Here is a 17882-nt window from a genome sequence, read left to right as displayed (position 1 = left end):
GACGGCTTAAAGGGGAGGGGACGAGATCTGATTGGAGGGGCGGGGACTTGCCGGTGGGCGGGGCTAAAGGAGCCACCAAGGGAGGGGGCTGCCTCGAAAAGCGTCTTCGGCTCTGAGGGGGCGGAGCTACCTTGGAAGGAGAAGATCCCTCCGCCGAAGACTGGCTGAGTCGTCCCACAATCCCTCCGCCTTGAAGGGGCTATTTGTGAACAGGGAAAACAGCTTCCTCCAGTCTGGTGGATTCCTGCACCCATCATCCACAGCGGGGTAATGATGGGAGCGCTAGCGTAAGCCGGGAGCCACCACGTTGCTCTATGGGTCATTAAAATGCAAGAATGCCTAAGGAGGGGGTTGGACTAGAAGACCTCCAAGGTCCCTTCCTACTCTGTTATTCTATTCTATTCTTTCCTATTCTATTCTTTCCTATGCTATTCTATTCTAATTATTCTATTCTTTCCTATTCTAGTCTAATCATTCTATTCTATTCTAATAATTCTTTTCTATTTTATTCTATTCTATTCCTTCCTATTCTATTCTTTCCTATGCTATGCTATTCTATTCTAATAATTCTATTCTATTCTAATTGTTTGAATGCTCCCTTCCCATCCTAATGCATTGGGCTTCCCCTTCCATGGTGCTTGGCCATGGGCCAGGCTGATGGGAGGTGTAGACCTTTCTGTTCCTCTTAAGACTTGTGTCTATTCTTACGCCAGTGTTTCTTGATTTCAGCAACTGGGTGGGTGGATGGGTGGACTTCAACTCCCAGGATTCCCTAGCTGCCATGGAGAATTCTGGGAATTGAAGTCCATGGATTCTGACCAAGGAATTCTGGCAGTTGAAGTCCACCCCTCTTAAAAAGATGCTGAGATTGAGAAGCAGTGGCCTAAATTCTCCTAATCATTGGAATGGATGGAGAGAAGCAGCTTTAGGCAGGAAGAAAAAATGCCCACCCACAAAAGCATTAAATATTAGGATAAATGATTGGTATAATTGTCAATTACTCCAGCAAATTGGACATCTAATTTCTAGCCTTGCCAAATTATGTGATTTTATATCTGCATAACCACGTAGATCCATATAAAATGTTGCGTGGCTGCTGATAAGAGAACCTTCCAACCGTCATTTGATTTGAGCCTTTTTCAAGCTGGTTTCCATCCAAACTGTCAAAAAATCCACAATGACTGACTGGCACCAATGCTGATATTTTGGTACGAACAACGGGCATTTCTCTATTGTAGCAGCAGGGAGCGTGGAATTGGATCTAAAATAGAACCATTTAGATGAGAGAGATAATTGCAGAAGAGCACTGATTTAGGATATTTTTTTATATATGTATACACAATTCACTGGCACTGAGCAAGCGAGACCATATTGTGTTGAATTCACATTCGTCGGAGGGATTTCCTAATGTTCCATATTGATTGGGGAATATGTTCCAGAAACGAAGGCACCTTGAGATATTTTTGAATGATGAAAGAGTATTTTGTACCGTTCATTGTCCGCTTCACAACAATTTTTTCCACATTACTGTATAAAAAGAACAGCTAACCCTGAGTTGGCAACGTTTTCCCAGAGCCTTCTTTCCTTTCAATTAAATTGATTTTAATTTATATCAAAATGGACAGAAAGCAGAATAAGATGATTATTCTCCCAATTCTGTTTGCTGTTTTTTCCCCTTTAATTTTTCAGATCTTTAGAGTCAGGATTTGACTGAGGGCCACTGAAAGTCTAGCACTATAGATGAAATCTTCTCCAAACTGTGATGGAGACTGGACTGTCTCTGCTAAAATAACTGCATACAGTGTTGTATGTTGTATAATGCAATACTACACAATCAGTTTCTCATATAGGGCAATGCCCTGGAGCCTCTGGTGAAAATGAAATGGTCCTTTTAAAGGGTAAATATTATGAGCAAGCTGCAGTCACCATTAATTCTGTTCCTAATTACTTGGCAGTTCCAGCCAATGTTATTTAGAAGCTTTCCTTATTGATACCTTTTTAATTGGTAAATGTTATATCTTGCCATAAGGCTATGTTAGCCTTGCCAAGAGAAATTATACCATGTAATAAATTGTTAAGACTAATTCTTATATGTTGAGACTCTGTATTAGTATTTGTGTATTGGACTGTTCTTTCTATCTATCTATTTATCTTATTTACCTACCTACCTATCCACCTACCTACCTATCCACCTACCTACCTACCTACCTACCTACCTACCTACCTACCTACCTACCTACCTACCTACCTACCTACCTACCTACCTATCTATCTATCTATCTATCTATCTATCTATCTATCTATCTATCTATCTATAGCAATCTCTATCTCTCATCTATATGTATCTTTCTCAATCTATCACCTATTTCTCCAGTGGTGGGTTTCAAAAATTGTTGGAACCTACTCTGTGGGTGTGGCCTCCTTTGTGGGAGTGGCTTGCCACCCATGTGACCGGATGGGAGTGGCTTGCCGCCCATGTGACCAGATATGAAATTATGAATTAGTGCTTAGATCGGTCCAAGTAGCTATTCAGAAACTCTGGCATTGAAGCATGCAAGTCTTAAAGCTGTCAAGTTACAAGATCCTTGCTAGTGGTGGGTTTCAAAAAATTTTGGAACCTCTTCTGTAGATGTGGCCTGCTTTCCGGGTCCACTGGTGGAACCTCTTCTAACTGGTTTAGAAGATTTGATGAACCGGTTCTACCGAATAGGTGTGAACTGGTAGGAACCCACCTCTGTATTTCTCTCTCTACCAAACTCATCCATCATCTCTATTTCTATCATCTTTCTCAATATCTCATTTGTATTTATCTATCATTTATCTATTGATCTTTCTATCATCTATATCTCTTTATCTTTCAATCTCTCTCACACAGCTACCATCTATCTGTCATCTCTCTCTCTCTCTCTCTCTCTCTCTATACACACACACACAGAGAGACACTTTATCCTCCTTACCCTCCCTAGCCCCCAGCTAATGATGCTTTCTACCTTTTTAGTTTTCTTGCGTCTTTGATGCCCTTGTGTTGTCTTGTGTTGCAAAATCAAAGTTGACGTGTTTTGTTTCTTTTTCAGCACATCAAAACCCCACCATTGATTTATTCAAATTGAACAAATCTTGAACCATTTTGAAGAATCCGGCGGGCAAGAAAGCTGGGGACGTTTAAGTGGATATCCACGAGCCATCGAGGGCGCCAGTCGTCTACGTTAGGCAGAAGGATGATTCAGCATCCATCCATGTGCTCCTTCTGTCTAAGACCAGTCCTTTTCTTCGTTCTCTTAAATGGATTGAAATGAGAAGGATTCCCAAGTCGGTCCTTCTAAGATGCCAAATAAATCTAAACTGCTCCAGATTTGAACAAGGCAGGTAGTGGTGGTGTTGATGACGGTAGGGGTAGATCCTTTTCCCAACATTTCAGAGTGTCCCAACCTGGGCATTCAAAACAGAACGCCCCTTCCAGGGGTGGGATTCAGCTGGTTTGGACCAGTTTTGGCGAACCAGGTGTTAATTTTAATCTGGTTCACCGAACCGGTAGTTACAAGGACAGGCAGATCCTGCCCACTTCACCCCTCCCCTCTCAGAAGTCTCCACGCGGCCCATTCATCATGCCAGGTAAGCACAGGGCCAGCACGGAGGCTCTGGGAGGGGAAAAAACAGGCCTGCTGGAAATACTGGAAGTCTGGAAACGGGCTTGTTTCCGGCTTCAGGAGGGCCTCTGGAGCCAGCGGGAGGCCATTTTCATCCGCCCGGAGGCTCAAAAAAACCCACCGAAACCCGAGGAGGGTGAAAAATGGGCCTACCGGAAGTCTGGAAACGGGCCCATTTCTGGGCTCCAGAGCCCAGGGAGGCTGTTTTCGCCCTCCCCGAGGCTTAAGGAAAGCCTCCGCAGCCTGGGGAGGGTGAAAACACCCCCCCTCCCGCCATGGTGCAAGAAACCGACTAGGCTATGCCTCCATGGCCACGCCCACCCAGCAACCGGGCCGAGAACCGGTTGCTAAAAATTTTCAATCCCACGCCTGGTGCCCCCCCCCAGCAACGGTGCGATTCAGCAACCAAAGAAGGAAACAGCAAGGAAGCCACTTTCAACGCCGGATTGAAAAATATATACATGTATGTATTCAGACTAAAGCGAGAGAGATGAGAATTACAGACACAAGTTTCACGAAGCCTGCACGGATTACATTCCAAATAGTTGGGGTTTTTTTTGGAGATAGGAGAACAGGTGAATACAGACTGTTAGGTGGGCTCTCCCCGACGACGAGACCCTCGATCTGTGACTTTTTTAATAGCAACCCCCCCTCTCTCTCTTTCCGTGTCTCTGTCTCTCTCTCTCTCTCTGTCTTCAAATTCTTTCTGTTGCAAGACCGTGATCCTCACCCGAGGGGGCCTTGCTTACAGACACCCCCCCTCCCCATTTGTATAAACACGATGAGCAAGTATTTACAAAAACCCTTGGGTACACTTTTCTTATTTTCTTTTCTAGCACACCCACTTGGCTGCATATCAGTTTTCAACATTAAAGCATACATCTGCATAGTTTTGTCTGTCTGTGTGTGTGTGTATGTGTGTGTGTGTGTTTAAACATTGGAGGATATCTGCTCAGGGAACAAACATTTTAAAAAAGGATGACGGGAATATATATATCCCTAAGGAATCCTCTGTGATCTATCCCTGTCAACTTCACAAGCCCTTCTCACTGTCTTTGATGCTTGGGGTGTGTGTGTGTATGTGTGTGTGTGTGTGTATGTGTGTTTTAACTGCACGGGGTAAAGTCTATTATTAAACCCAAGCAGAAATAGAGCGGGAGTCTGGTTTTCTCCACTCTGCCCTCTGTTGCTTATTCAAAGAAGTAAAGCATTAAGGCTTCAAGTTAAGAAAAGAAAAATGAAGACAAAAAGACCAAACCATAACTCTAAACTTATTCCTCTTCTTCTCTTACAAATTTGTGCTGATAAATAAATAAAGGGAGACTAGTATAGATCTATTTCAAGCTATTTAGCTCTCATCAGCTAGCCAGCCAGCTAACTTCGAATCCCAGTAAGGGTATGGCTAGCTGATGAGAGCTAAATAGCTTGAAATAGATCTATACTAGTCTCCCTTTATTTATTTATCAGCACAAATAAAACACACACACACACCACACACACACACATATATATATGTATATATATATACATATATATATATGTATATATATATACATATATATATATGTATATATATATACATATATATATATGTATATATATATACAAGGATTGCAAAAAAGTAAACCTGCAGTTTGATGGAAATAAAATAAGCAGACTAGTTAAAAAGAAAGCAAAGTGGCGGGCGAAGGATGAGATGGACCCCTGACGCAAATTTGTTGTGGTTTTCTAGAAGCGAGCACGTCCCCTGCAGTTCACAATTTCAAAGCGAACCCGTGTTTGGGTGAGAAAGCTTTCAAGAGTTCAAGTGGGACTCTTTGGAATTGTTTTGTCCTTCTGGGCAACAATACGGAAATTGTCTTCTGGGCCATTGTCTTTTGAGATAACTATTGTTGAGTCTACTCTACAGTCTTGTCTATGTTTTCCTGGTGAGAACTAACACAAGGCCCGAGTCTACTGTGGTGGAACGTACTCTGGATTCCCAGAAGGGAGAGGTTGCATCGGGGGTGGGCTGCTGGGGGTTCGCACGGGTTCAGGCGACCCTCTAGCTAGGATTCTCCCATGTTCGGTGAACCCCCAAATGTCACCCCTGGCTGGTCAGGCCCTCCCCACCCAGGAGTTTCCACACAGCCCATTCATCATTCTAAGTAAAGCAGGGCTCGCGCAGAAGCTTGGGGAAGGGGGGGGGGGAAACGGGCCTACTGGAGGTTCCAGAAGTCCAGAAACGGGCCTTTTTCCAGCTTTTTCCAGCGCGCTCTAAACCTAACCCTGAACCTCACCCTAACCCTTACCTTAACCCTAATCGCACTTTTGTCGGCGCTCTTTTGTCAGCGCGCCTTTGTGGGCGTGCTGTCGATGTTGCGGTTTTATCACTGCGGTTTTGTCGGCACGCTGTTGTCGGGCGCGCATTTGTCGGGTCACGAAAAAAAAATGTTGGTAAATTGGATCGTTCAAAACACACCAAGCTAAACTTTCGATAAAGTTTCTAACTAGTGGTGAAATTCATTTTTTTTTACTAGCGGTTCTATGGCGTGGCTTGGTGGGCATGGCAGGGTACTGCAAAATCCCTATTCCATGCCCACTCTGGGGCCAGCCAGAGGCGGCATTTGCCAGTTCTCCGAACTACTCAAAATTTCCACTACTGGTTCTCCAGAACCTGTCAGAACCTGCTGGATTTTATCCCTGTCTCTAACATACAGTATGTGGCGAACAGAGCAACTGGCCATCCGTTAAAAAAACAAAACCACACACACAGAGCTCTTTTTGGCCAATCTCCCAACTTGGCATCAAACTGTCCACTAGAAACTTTCTCCTAACCGCAAACAGAAAATCCAAGCTAACATCTACCATCCTTTCTTGAGTGACCCACATCGGCTGGAAATAAGCCCAAAGGGAAGACATCTGTGGTTTGCAGGGTCTGCTAATGGGTCGATGCCAACTTACTTCAAAGATCTGAATAATTTACTGCCTTCTTAAGGCCACTTAGTCTATTTTAAAGGCAGACTTCAAAGAAAAAAGAAAAGCACAGCTCTCATAACCCTCTTAATGCAAAAGAGATCTTCTCCCCCCTCGCCCCCCCCCACACACACACCAAGGGAGGTTCATGTTTGAGATTTAGGAAGGTCCCTTCTGCAATTTGTGTGTGCTGCCTGGATCCATTTTGCATCTTAACCTAATGAGATGCATCTCCTGTGTCTTTGCCTTCTTTACTGCGCCTGGCTGGAGCTAAATCATCCTGGCCAATATAAATAACCACGTCAAATTCACACCACCCTTCTGCATACAGATATAGAATGCGTTTACTAGAGAGGAACTATTTCATCAGTGTGGCGAGTGTCCAGAGGAGGAGGAGGAGGAACCTTGACATCATGGACCTCACAGAATTCAGCTCTGTCCTGACTTTTAATTCTTACCATTTTGCATTTTCTCACAGGAATTAAAAGGGAGAAAGCAAATTAAGTCAGAGGCAGGGAAGGAGGGAGAGACAGAAGGGGGGGGAGACAGAGAGAGAGAGAGAGAGATGGAAAGAAAGAGACACAGAGAGAGGGGGAGGGAGGAAGAGAGAGACAGACCGAGAGTGGGGGAGAGAGATAGATAGACAGACACAGAGAGAGACAGTGAGAGAGACAGTGAGAGTGAGAGGCAGAGAGAGACAGAGAGAGGAGGAGGAAGACAGAGAGATAGGGGAAGAGAGAGAGAGACACCCTTACAGAGAGAGGGAGGGAGAGAGGGAGACAGACAAACAGAGAAAGATTATATATATATGTGTGTGTGTGTGTGTGTGTTTTCTGAGGTTTTCGCGGGTGTTAGTATGTAGGTCTCTAGTTGTTCGGGTTTTCTCCCGCGTAGACATCTCCAATTCTACGCGGGAGAAAACCCGAACAACTAGAGACCTACACACACACACACACATATATATATATATATATATATATATATATATATATATATATATATATATATATATATATATATATATATATATATATATAATAGATAGATTAGAGAGAGAGAGAGAGAGAGGCAGAGGGAGGAGAGAAACAGAGATGGGGAGGGAGGGAGACAGAGAGAGAGGGAAAGAGACATATACAGAGAGAGACAAAGAGAGGAGAGAGACAGACAGAGAGAGAGGGAGTCAGAGAGAGAAAGGGAGGGAGGGAGGGAGGGAGGGAGATATCTCAATGCACATCATCAGCCAAGTGGTTTTACAACTGGAAATGACCAGTATGTATCCCAGCAAAACATCTGTTCAGTTACACATGTGTGTCTCTATGTCTGTGTCTCTATGTATGTGCTGGCTTTAAACTAGCTGCCCTTTTGCTTTGATTTCAAAGGCCCTACAGAAACATCGATGTGCTTATCTGATCATAGCCTTATTCCTACCCCAAACCAGGCAGGCACATTTCTTGTGGTAGTGAGGCTTTGCAAATTTATACAGAAAAATCACCTGATCTGTGCTACTAAAGTGTTCAGAAGACAGTTATCTACTAAATTTCATACTTCCCTGAATATGCTCCTGTGTTCCTTAATTGCTTCCAGCCCCCCTCCCCTAAGACAGCTTGGGAACTTTTAAAATGTGCATTTATTTCAAACCATCTTTCTTTTAGCAGTTCATTGCCTGCACTTGGTCCCTGTTTAACGGGAGATTTACAGAATTACAGAATAACAGATTCGGAGGAGACCTCAGAGATCTTCTAGTCCAACCCCCTGCTCAAGAAGGAGACTCTCTACCATTCTGAACAAAGGGCCGTCCAGTCTCATCTTGAAAACCTCCAGTGATGGTCGGTTTTTTTCTTTCTTTCAAAAGGGAACTGGACTTTGCTTTTCCTTGAAGACGTTTTGCTTCTTATCCAGGAATCTTCTTCCGTTCTGACTGAAGTCAGTCTGGAGTTAGAACTGAAGAAACTTCTTGGATGAATGGAATGGAATAGAATAACAGAGTTGGAAGGGACCTTGGAGGTCTTCTAGTCCAACCCCCTCAGGGGTGGGTTTCAACCGGTTTGCGGCGGTCCCCGCGATCCGGTTGGTCGCCGAACCCGGAAGTAAGTAACTTCCGGGAAGGGCGAAACCCCCCCCCCTGCGCCCGCGCGCCCGCGCCCGCTCCTTACCTGGTTTTGCCGAATTCTGCGCTTCCACGCATGCGCAGGATGCATACAGCGCCTGCGCGATCCTCCAGGAGCAGCTGGAGCATCGCACAGACGCTAGTATGCATGTGCGCAGCGCACACATGCACGCGCATGCCGTGCGCATGCGCGAGGACGCCGCCGGCCTCGTTCCAACCAAACCGGTTGGAACGGGGCGAGAAACCCACCCCTGAACCCCCTGCTTAGGCAGGAAACCCTATACCACTTCAGACAAAGGGTTATCCAACCTCTTCTTAAAAACCTGCAGTGTTGGAGCATTCACAACTTCTGGAGGCCAGTTGTTCCATTGATTAATTGTTCTCACTGTCAAGAAATTTCTCCTTAGTTCTAAGCTGCTTCTCTCCTTGATTAGTTTCCACCCATTGCTTCTTGTTCTACCCTCAGGTGCCTTGGAGAATAGTTTGACTCCCTCTTCTTTGTGGCAACCCCTGAGATATTGGAAGGCTGCTATCATGTCACCCCTGGTCCTTCTTTTCATTAAACTAGACCTACCCAGTTCCTGCAACCGTTCTTCATGTGTTTTAGCCTCCAGTCCCCTAATTCTCTTTCTTGCTCTTCTCTGCACTCTTTCTAGAGTCTCCACATCTTTTCTACATCATGGTGACCAAAACTGAATGCAGTATTCCAAGTGTGGCCTTCCCAAGGCCTTATAAAGTGGTATTAACACTTCATGGGATCTTGATTCTATCCCTCTGTTGATGCAGCCTAGGATTGTGTTGGCTTTTTTGGCAGCTGCTGCCCACGGCTGGCTCCTATTTAAATGGTTGTTCACCAGGACTCCAAATTGTCTGTTATATCTCCTGGTGATCTGAGTAAGGAGGAAAGGCCAAGAAAAAGTCTCCCAGAACAAAAGAAAGTTTCCTTCTATAGATAGGCCATTATGTGCAATCTGGAATTAAAAGAGCTTAAGAAAAGATAGAAAAAAATATAGCAACACCCTAAAACAGTCAACAACAATCACTTAAGAAAAAAACAGCATTCAAATGAAGGAGGAAGAGCAGAGATTGGAGTTAAAATCTAGCTGGAATAAAATAGTGTTCATCCTTATCCGTCACCCTGGTGAAAGTTCAGTGGCTGTTGTCCAAATTACCCAGAAGAATGTGTATCTACCTTTCCTGGATTTCTAAGGTCTTCCCATGCCCCTCCTTTTTAGCACTGATGATGTTACCTAGTTGGGTAATGAAAGGTCTGCAAGAAAATCGCAAGAAGCTCAGAGAGCACCAAGGACCCTCCTCCTCTTCTCTCCAACCCCCACTCCCCTTTTAACGCTGTTGATGTTACCTAGTTGGGTAATGAAAGGTCTGCAAGAAAGCAGACAAATTCAGACAGCATCAGGGACCTCACCGCCTTTCTTCTCCTCCACGCCACACACTCCACTGATGATGTTACCTAGAGAGGTAATGAAACATCTGCATAAAACAGCCAAGCTCAGAGACAACCAAGCACTCCATGGTCTTTCAGTAAGTTTTTCCGCCCCCCTGGATGAAAAAGTGAGAAACATCAAATGCCACAGATTTATCACGGACACAGGAAAAGAATGGATGTGACTCACTGCTCAAGGAGTGAGTAAACAAGAAGTAAACAGGCTTCATACTCACTCTAAAATCTCACCCCAAAAGAATTAGCTACAACCAAACCATACAACAATGGATGAATGCAGAGGTGGTATTCAGACGGTTCTCTCCGGTTCGGGAGGAGACTCTGCCCGCCCACCCCGACGTAATGCACGAGCACTGCGCATGCTCAGACAGGGCACGTGTGCTCACATTTGCAAAGCGGTAGGGAAGTTAAGTGAATGCCACCCCTGGATGAATGGGAGAAACGCCTCTCACCGTTGGGAAGCTTACCGTAAATCAAGGAAGCAAAACTAAAACATTACAAAAGCTTGCAAAGTCCAAAATGAGCCCGCGAATTTAAAAATAAATCCAAAAGTTGACCTGAAATAATATCTTCAACTAGAATTTCCTGAAAATCTTTTTTAATCACCTTGGAGTGCCATCCCTGGAGTGGTGATAATGTTATTATTTTGGTTATTATTCACTGGGGAATTTGGAATGCATGTTTGTTGGTTTTTCACTTCGTGTAACAACACATGGTCCTCAACATACGACTACAATTGAGCCCCTCCCCCCAACTTTCATCTCTAAGCGAGACGGTTGTTAAGTTTTACCCCCGTTTTACAACCTTTCTTGCCACGGTTGTTAAGTGAATCACTGCAGTCGTTAAGTTAGCAACACGCTTGTTAAGAGAATTTGGCTTCCCCATTGACCTGGCTTATCATAACCTCGGGACATTGTGACTGTCATAAATGTGAACCAGGTTGCCAAGCGTCTGAATTTCAGCCAGGTGAGTCCAGGGATGCCAAAGGGCCGCGTGAAAGATGTGTGCTGCTTTTTTCCCAGTGCCATTGTAACTTTGAACGGGCCCTTAAAGAACTGTCATAAGTTGAGGACTACAGGTAAACATTTCAAAGATTATTAAATGCTAAATAATTGATGCTGGACAGTCACTGCTGGTCAGAATCTATTGGAGAGAGGTCTACAGTTCTCACTTCTTAAAATGCAGTTTTGTTTTGCTTAGCATGGAGGAGAGAGACGTAAGCATTTGATTCCCTGCTCTGATTCTCCCAGGACAGGGGTCAGCAACCTTAAACACTCAATGAGCCATAAAGGTCCTAACCGGAAGCTCTCCGTTCAGTTCTGGAGCTGACCGGAAGTCCGGTTCCCCCACCATAGAGTCTCTTCCTAGCGTGGCGTCTTTTTTCCCCTGTCGATCGAAAGTCCGCTTCCCCCCCTCCATAGAGTTTCCTCCTAGCGCGGCGTCCTTTTCCCACTACCGATCCTAATCGAAAGCCCTATCTATTGTGGAGCCGACTGTCGACAGGGAGCCGCAGCAGAGGGGTGAAAGAGCCACATGTGGCTTGAGAGCCGCAGATTGCTGACCCCTGTCCCAGGAGAGCATTTTCTCTCTTTCCTGAACAAACCACAACTCGTGTCCAAATGATTGTAACTACAATGTTTGCACTAAGGAATCCATTCCCTCCCTGCCCTCCTACCTCTTCCGTGCTACACACACACACACAAACACAAACACACACATCAAATTTGGCAAAAAAGGGCAAACAAATCCCCCCCAACAACCCCAAACCAACAACATTTTTAACACCGTGATCTCTTGCAGCATTCAATCTTGAAAGGCAATCACCCAACATATATATATATATATATATATATATATATATATATATATATATATATATATATATATATATATATATATATATATATATAATTATTTAAGGCCATTATGCTAAGTATCGGCATTCTAAATATACTACTTCTATTTTCTGCTTGTTGTCTAAACTGAAATAGGAGATTAATTTACACCAAAGGGGAGAGGCAGAACGAGGAAGGGAAGACTTCCTAATGTCGAGGAAAAATATTTAGAATTTTTGTAAACAAGTTTTTATAGAGCACTTTTCTTTCACAGATTCTCTTTCAGATCGACTCTTTAAATCCTAGCGATCAGCGGTCTTGCTGTCTTCCCTGGATATTCAGTTTTTGTCCATCTTCAAACAGGCCACCCAGGTATCTCCTGCAGGCGTGCGTTCAGCTGACCGACACACACACACGCACACACACACAATCGCACATGCGCACGCATACAGACGGACACACATCGCGAAATTCAACAGGTCAAAGCAATACCTTGTGCCGAGATTATACACGCTGCACCAGTGCAAGACAATTGAACATCATTTCACAGCCCCTGGGAGCAGGAGAGTTGGAAGGAGTATATGGCTGTTTTAAAATCATAAGTTACCTTCTCATATATTTTGATTTTTTCCCCCTTCAAAAGCAGGACAGGGTTATTGGTAATGTTTGAGAAACCCACCTAGAATTGTCCAAAGGAGGGGGTGGAATGGAAGTCCTTATTTGCACAACTCTTCATGGGCTCATGATAGCTTTCAGATACTTCAACAGATGGTAAGAAGATGGCTAGAAAATTGTCCAAATTCTTGGCCCAAAGGTTGGCATCTAAGAGGCTGAACAACACTCAGAGGCCTAGTGGTGTCCATCAACCTTCCTTCAGTAGATCTGATTTCTTGCACCTGAATTTCCCATTCATCCTAACAGGAGGAAGATGTATGTTGGGCCCAAAGCATGGATGAATAAACCTGCTTCCCTTTGGCCACCCCTGAAATGAATTAAGAAGACCAGCACAGATAAGTAAAGGGCTGAGGGCCCAGAAGACTATAAATTAGGTAGCACTTGCTGGCCTCAAAACACAGATCTTCTGAAATTTGTATAGATCACATATGGGCCAAAAATAGAACACCAGAAAATTGTTGGGTTCCATCACTATTTCCTCATGAGGTCCATCACTTTTTCCTCATGAGTTCTATCACTTCTTCCTCATGAGGTCCATTATTTCTTCTTCATGAGGTCCATCATGTCTTTCTCATAAGTTCCATCACTTTTTCCTCATGAGTTCCATCATTTTTTCCTCATGAGGCCCATCACTTTATCCTCATGAGTTCCACCACTTTTTCCTAATGAGATCCATCACTTCTTCCTCATGAGGTCCATCACATCTTCCTCATGAGTTCCATCACCTCTTTTTCATGAGTTCTATCACCTCTTCCTCATGAGTTCCTTCACTTCTTCATCTTGGCCTTCAACCAGCCTGGAGGTTGCTTGAAGCGGGGATGGAGGAGAAAGCGACAAGGTCTAAGGACAGGATGGGATGGACAAAGACAAATGCACAATGGTTTTTTACCATTGTTAGACACAGCGGGCGTTGTCGTCGGTAGACGGGTCAGTTTGTCCAGGAAGTACCCAACGAGCTGTGCCAAGTGCATCATCCTTTGAAGGACAAGCCTACAGCTGGCCTTGGCCGGGAGAGGGGGGACTTCCTCTGTGTTGCCTTTTCAAAATGGTTGGGGGGAGGAATCATAAGTCCAGCCATGAAGAAATAGAGAGCAGGCACCATCAGTTGGCTTCTGCCTTCTCTTCCTATTGGATCTTCACAGTGTATGTAGCTCCACAGATTGACCTGCAGGGGGTGTCTTCTTTCCCCATATTCCTACTCTTCTTTTTGTGTTTACACTGAAATTTCATACGTTGTTCCACCCACCCCAGAGACTTTCTTAACGTTTGAGTGTCTTGCTGGACTCACGGGAGCTTGGACGCTAGACGTTGAGCCTATTCGACACTCGACTCTGGAAAGAACCTTTGGCTGTCCATTGATTTTACTGTGAGGGCTCTTCAGCGGGACGTCCTCTCTGTCGCCGGAAGAAAGAGAAGGTCCAAAAGTTAGTAGTCAGGAAAAAAAAGAGGGGAGGGGGTTATAAAGGTAGTCTCTAACGTCCAACCCCAATTGCAACCCCAAATTTTTGCAAGGCAGCTGTTAAGTAAATCACACCTGGTTTTGTGAGTCTTTTTCTTTTCTTTTTTTTTTTGCTATGGTTGTTCAGCAAATCACTTGCAGTTGTTAAGTGCAATCGGTTAGACTCTGCGCAGCAACAACGATTAGTCGGAAACACGTGATTAATCCATCATAGCAATTTTACACAACTACCTGTATTTTCCCCAATAATACTACCGGGTGTTATATTAATCTTTGCTCCAAAAGACTCATTAGGGCTTATTTTCAGGGAAATATGGCGCTAAATGCGTCCATCTGGCTGACGATCTTAACTGGGACTTATTTTTTCGGTAAGGCTTATATTACATGATTTGGGCCAATCACCAGGAGACGGTGAGTTCTAGTCTTGTTTAGTTATGAAAACTGACTGGATGACTTTGGGCCAATCAACAGGAGATAGTGAATTCTAGTCCCACCTTAGATATGAAAGCCGCTGGGTGACTTTGAGCCAATCACCAGGAGATGGTGAGTTCTAGTCTTGCTTAGTTATGAAAACTGACTGGGTGACTTTGGACCAATCACCGCGAGACTGGGAGTTCAAGTCCCGCCTTAGGCATACAAGACGGCTGGGTGGCTTTGGGCCAATCACCAGGAGATTGAGAGTTCTAGTCTTCCTTAGTCCTGAAAAATCATGCTAGGGCTTATTTTCTGATTAGGTCTTATTTTGGGGAAAACATGCTAATGGAGCAAACCCTTTTGCATTATTACTCTTTTGCATTTTAGTATTTAATGATTATGGACCATATGTTAAAGGACTGATATTATAGATATTACAGTACAGTTAAATTGTTAAATGTGAGTTAACAAATGTTAAATTGTGAGTTTAACATCTGCAAGTTGACCACCAAGCTCAGAGAGCACCCAGGATTCCGCAGTCATCCTCCTCTTTCTCCCCCACCTCTTCCTCCATTCCATAACCCCCACTCCCTCCTAGTGCTGATCTTGTTACCTAGTTTGGTAGTGAAATGTCTGCAAGAAAACCACCAAGCTCAGAAAGCACCAAGGATCCCAAATGTTAGAATCTACTTTTTTATTACAAATGCAACATCTATATCTATATCTATATCTATATCTATATCTATATCTATATATCTATATATCTATATATCTATATATCTATATATCTATATATCTATATCTATATCTATATCTATATCTATATCTATATCTATCATCTATCTATCATCTATCTATCTATCTATCTATCTATCTATCTATCTATCTATCTATCTATCTATCTATCTATCTATCTATCTATCTATCTATCTATCTATCTATTAAGCAACCCATTTCACATACTCATTGGATCTCAGTGCTTAAATCTGAAACTTGATACTTACGTCTAATAGCCAGCCTTTAAGTTATTTTACGTGCAGTGTACTTTCTAGTATGTTACTCTTAAATATTGGATGAGTCTAGGGAATTACAATTTATTTCTGAATAACAAATTAGCCTATAATCTAGTCACCGACTGCCAGCAGTTTGGCAGTTCAAATCTCACTGGGCTCAAGGTTGACTCAGCCTTCTATGGGTGGGTAAAATGAGGATCCAGATTGTTGGGGGCAAGAGGCTGACTCTGTAAAACCCCTTAGAGAGGGCTATAAAGCACTGTGAAGTGGTATATAAGTCTAAGTGCTATTGCTAGTCCTTCCTTCCTTTATTCCTTCCTTCCTTCTTTCTTTCTCCCCTCCCTTCCTCCCCGCACAGTGGTTAGAATGCAATATTGCAGGCTAATTCTCCTAACTGGCAGCTGCCAGCAGTTTGAGTCTGACCGGCTCAAGGTTGACTCAGCCTTCCCTCTTTCCAAGGTGGATAAAATGAGGACCCAGATTATTGGTGGCAAGAGGCTGACTCTGTAAACCGCTTAGAGAGAGCTATAAAGCACTGCGAAGCTATATTTTAATCTAAGTGCTATTACTATTAAAAATAATCCACAGATTGAAATCTGCACCCTGTTTTCTCATAGACAACTGCAGCCGTGCTAGAACTCTCCATACCTTGCGGTGCCTATCGACTGGGCTTCCGCTAGCTCCATAGTGTTAACGAAGGAGACAGATTTCACAGCCCCGTACGAGGGAGAATGCGGGATTCCACTGCTTGGAGATGAAGGAACTTGGTGGCTTGGCGATTTGTAGGAGCCGTTACTCATCCGGCTCTGCAGTGCCTGATGGGCTTGGATGTTGTTGTTGGCTAGGTCTGCTTGGAGAGAAGGTGTGGAAGTCCTTGACACTCGGGTCATAGCGCTGGAGAGGGAAGAAACGGATGTCTGCAAAGCCGGGTTGCGTGCGCTGAAGCTGCTATGGGGCATCAAATTGTCTCTGGAGCCGTATCTCAGGACTAAGCTACGGGGATCGTCCGAGAGCAGGCTGACTTGCTGAAGGCTGTAAGAACTCGGGGTGTCGTACACCCCCGAATCGGCAAACACGGAGTCTGGGTGAGAGTGCAGGAGCTTCTCTCTCTCCTCCATCTCTTTCCTTTCTTGGATAGACGCCATAATGGTTTTCGACAAGTTGTCGTAGCGGACCGGGGAAGGGTCGCGAGGGTGCGGGGCTGGCCCACCGGGGCTAAAGGTCTGGGGAGACTGGCGTTGGAGTTCCCTTCCCCGCAGATGGCACATTTTGGCAGACAAATATGGCGAGTGGTATCCGACGGAGCCCACTGCGGCATGCGCGACGCACCGCTTCCCGGCCGGGGAAATGGGGTTGAGCAAACTGTCGTAGGATAAGCTCCCATTCCTGTTGGAGAGGGAATTGGGGGCAAAGATGCTTTTGTAGGGGGTCGAGGCCGCCCCTTCAGATTTCATGGGGTGGAGGGCCAGCTTTTCGGGGCCTCTCCGGGCACCCGTTTTCAGGCTGAGGGATCTGGAGTTGGAGGCAAAAGAATCGGCTTGGAGCGGAGAAGACTGATAGGTCTTGTGAAGGGAACTCTTCCGGTAGTTGGGGAGCTCCATGCTGGGCTCGGATTGATAATCCAGGCTGCTGTCGTTGTCATCGGCCAGGGAGCTTTGCCGGAGTCCTTCCTGGAGGGAGATCTGGGAGAAAAGAAGGAAGGGTCAGGTGGAGCTGCTGTCGGCCCTGATGGGTCAACCAGACAGGAAACACAACCAGATGGGCTAATTTGACTTTATTGTAAGGCTACCTTAATGGAATCTTGCAAGACTGAAAGTACAAATCTCTCATCGTCTCTTTTTTAGTCTGATAAGTTAGGGATGATCCTTTCTGAGTTTCTGTCTTTTCCCTTATGTAGCTGCAGGCTATGTCATCTCTTATCCGATTATTCCCTAGGCAATTCTCCCATATTCCCAATTTATTCCTTCATACCACTACATCAGCGGAGACAAGATATCTCTTTCTCCCTCTCTCGCTCTCTGTCTCTGACTCTCTCTCTCTTTTGTCTGTGTCTTTGACTCTGTCTCTTTCTCTCTCTCTCTGTACCTGTCTATTTTGTCTGTCTGTCTGTCTCTCTCTCTCTCTTTGTCTGACTCTCTCTCTCTCTTTTATCTGTGTGTCTCTGTCTCTCTTTCTCTTTTTCTCTGTCTCTCTCTGTCTCTGCCACTATCTCTTTTCTCTCTCTCTCTCTCTCTTTCTCCCTCTCTCTCTCTCTCTCTGTGTGTCTTTGCCTCTCTCTCTTTTATCTCTCTCTCCATGTGTCTCTGCTTCTCTCT

At 44.6% G+C, this 17882-nt stretch overlaps 1 protein-coding gene and 1 long non-coding RNA gene across 3 annotated transcripts in view; one reads left to right on the top strand and one right to left on the bottom strand.

Annotated features, from left to right (window-relative positions):
• The first annotated feature begins 92 nt into the window (after positions 1–92).
• LOC116516920 lies at positions 93–3352 on the top strand. Its single transcript, XR_004256401.1, has 2 exons — positions 93–267; positions 3075–3352. It is a non-coding gene; the product is annotated as an uncharacterized LOC116516920 (long non-coding RNA).
• An 8792-nt stretch (positions 3353–12144) lies between these two features.
• Positions 12145–17882, bottom strand: part of ZDHHC8 (zinc finger DHHC-type palmitoyltransferase 8) — a 72994-nt gene continuing 67256 nt past the window's right edge. For both annotated transcript variants that reach the window (XM_032229210.1, XM_032229211.1), the window contains exons 10-11: positions 16216–17249; positions 12145–14075 (exon numbers count right to left, since the gene is read on the bottom strand). In XM_032229210.1, coding sequence (XP_032085101.1) covers positions 13895–14075; positions 16216–17249 — 1215 coding nt within the window. In that variant the 3' untranslated portion in view covers positions 12145–13894. The remainder of the gene's footprint in view (positions 14076–16215; positions 17250–17882) is intronic.

The sequence above is a fragment of the Thamnophis elegans genome, chromosome 13 (genome assembly GCF_009769535.1).
Source record: "Thamnophis elegans isolate rThaEle1 chromosome 13, rThaEle1.pri, whole genome shotgun sequence".
Taxonomy (NCBI): Eukaryota; Metazoa; Chordata; class Lepidosauria; order Squamata; family Colubridae; genus Thamnophis; species Thamnophis elegans.
This window is presented reverse-complemented; position numbering and strand designations above follow the sequence as displayed.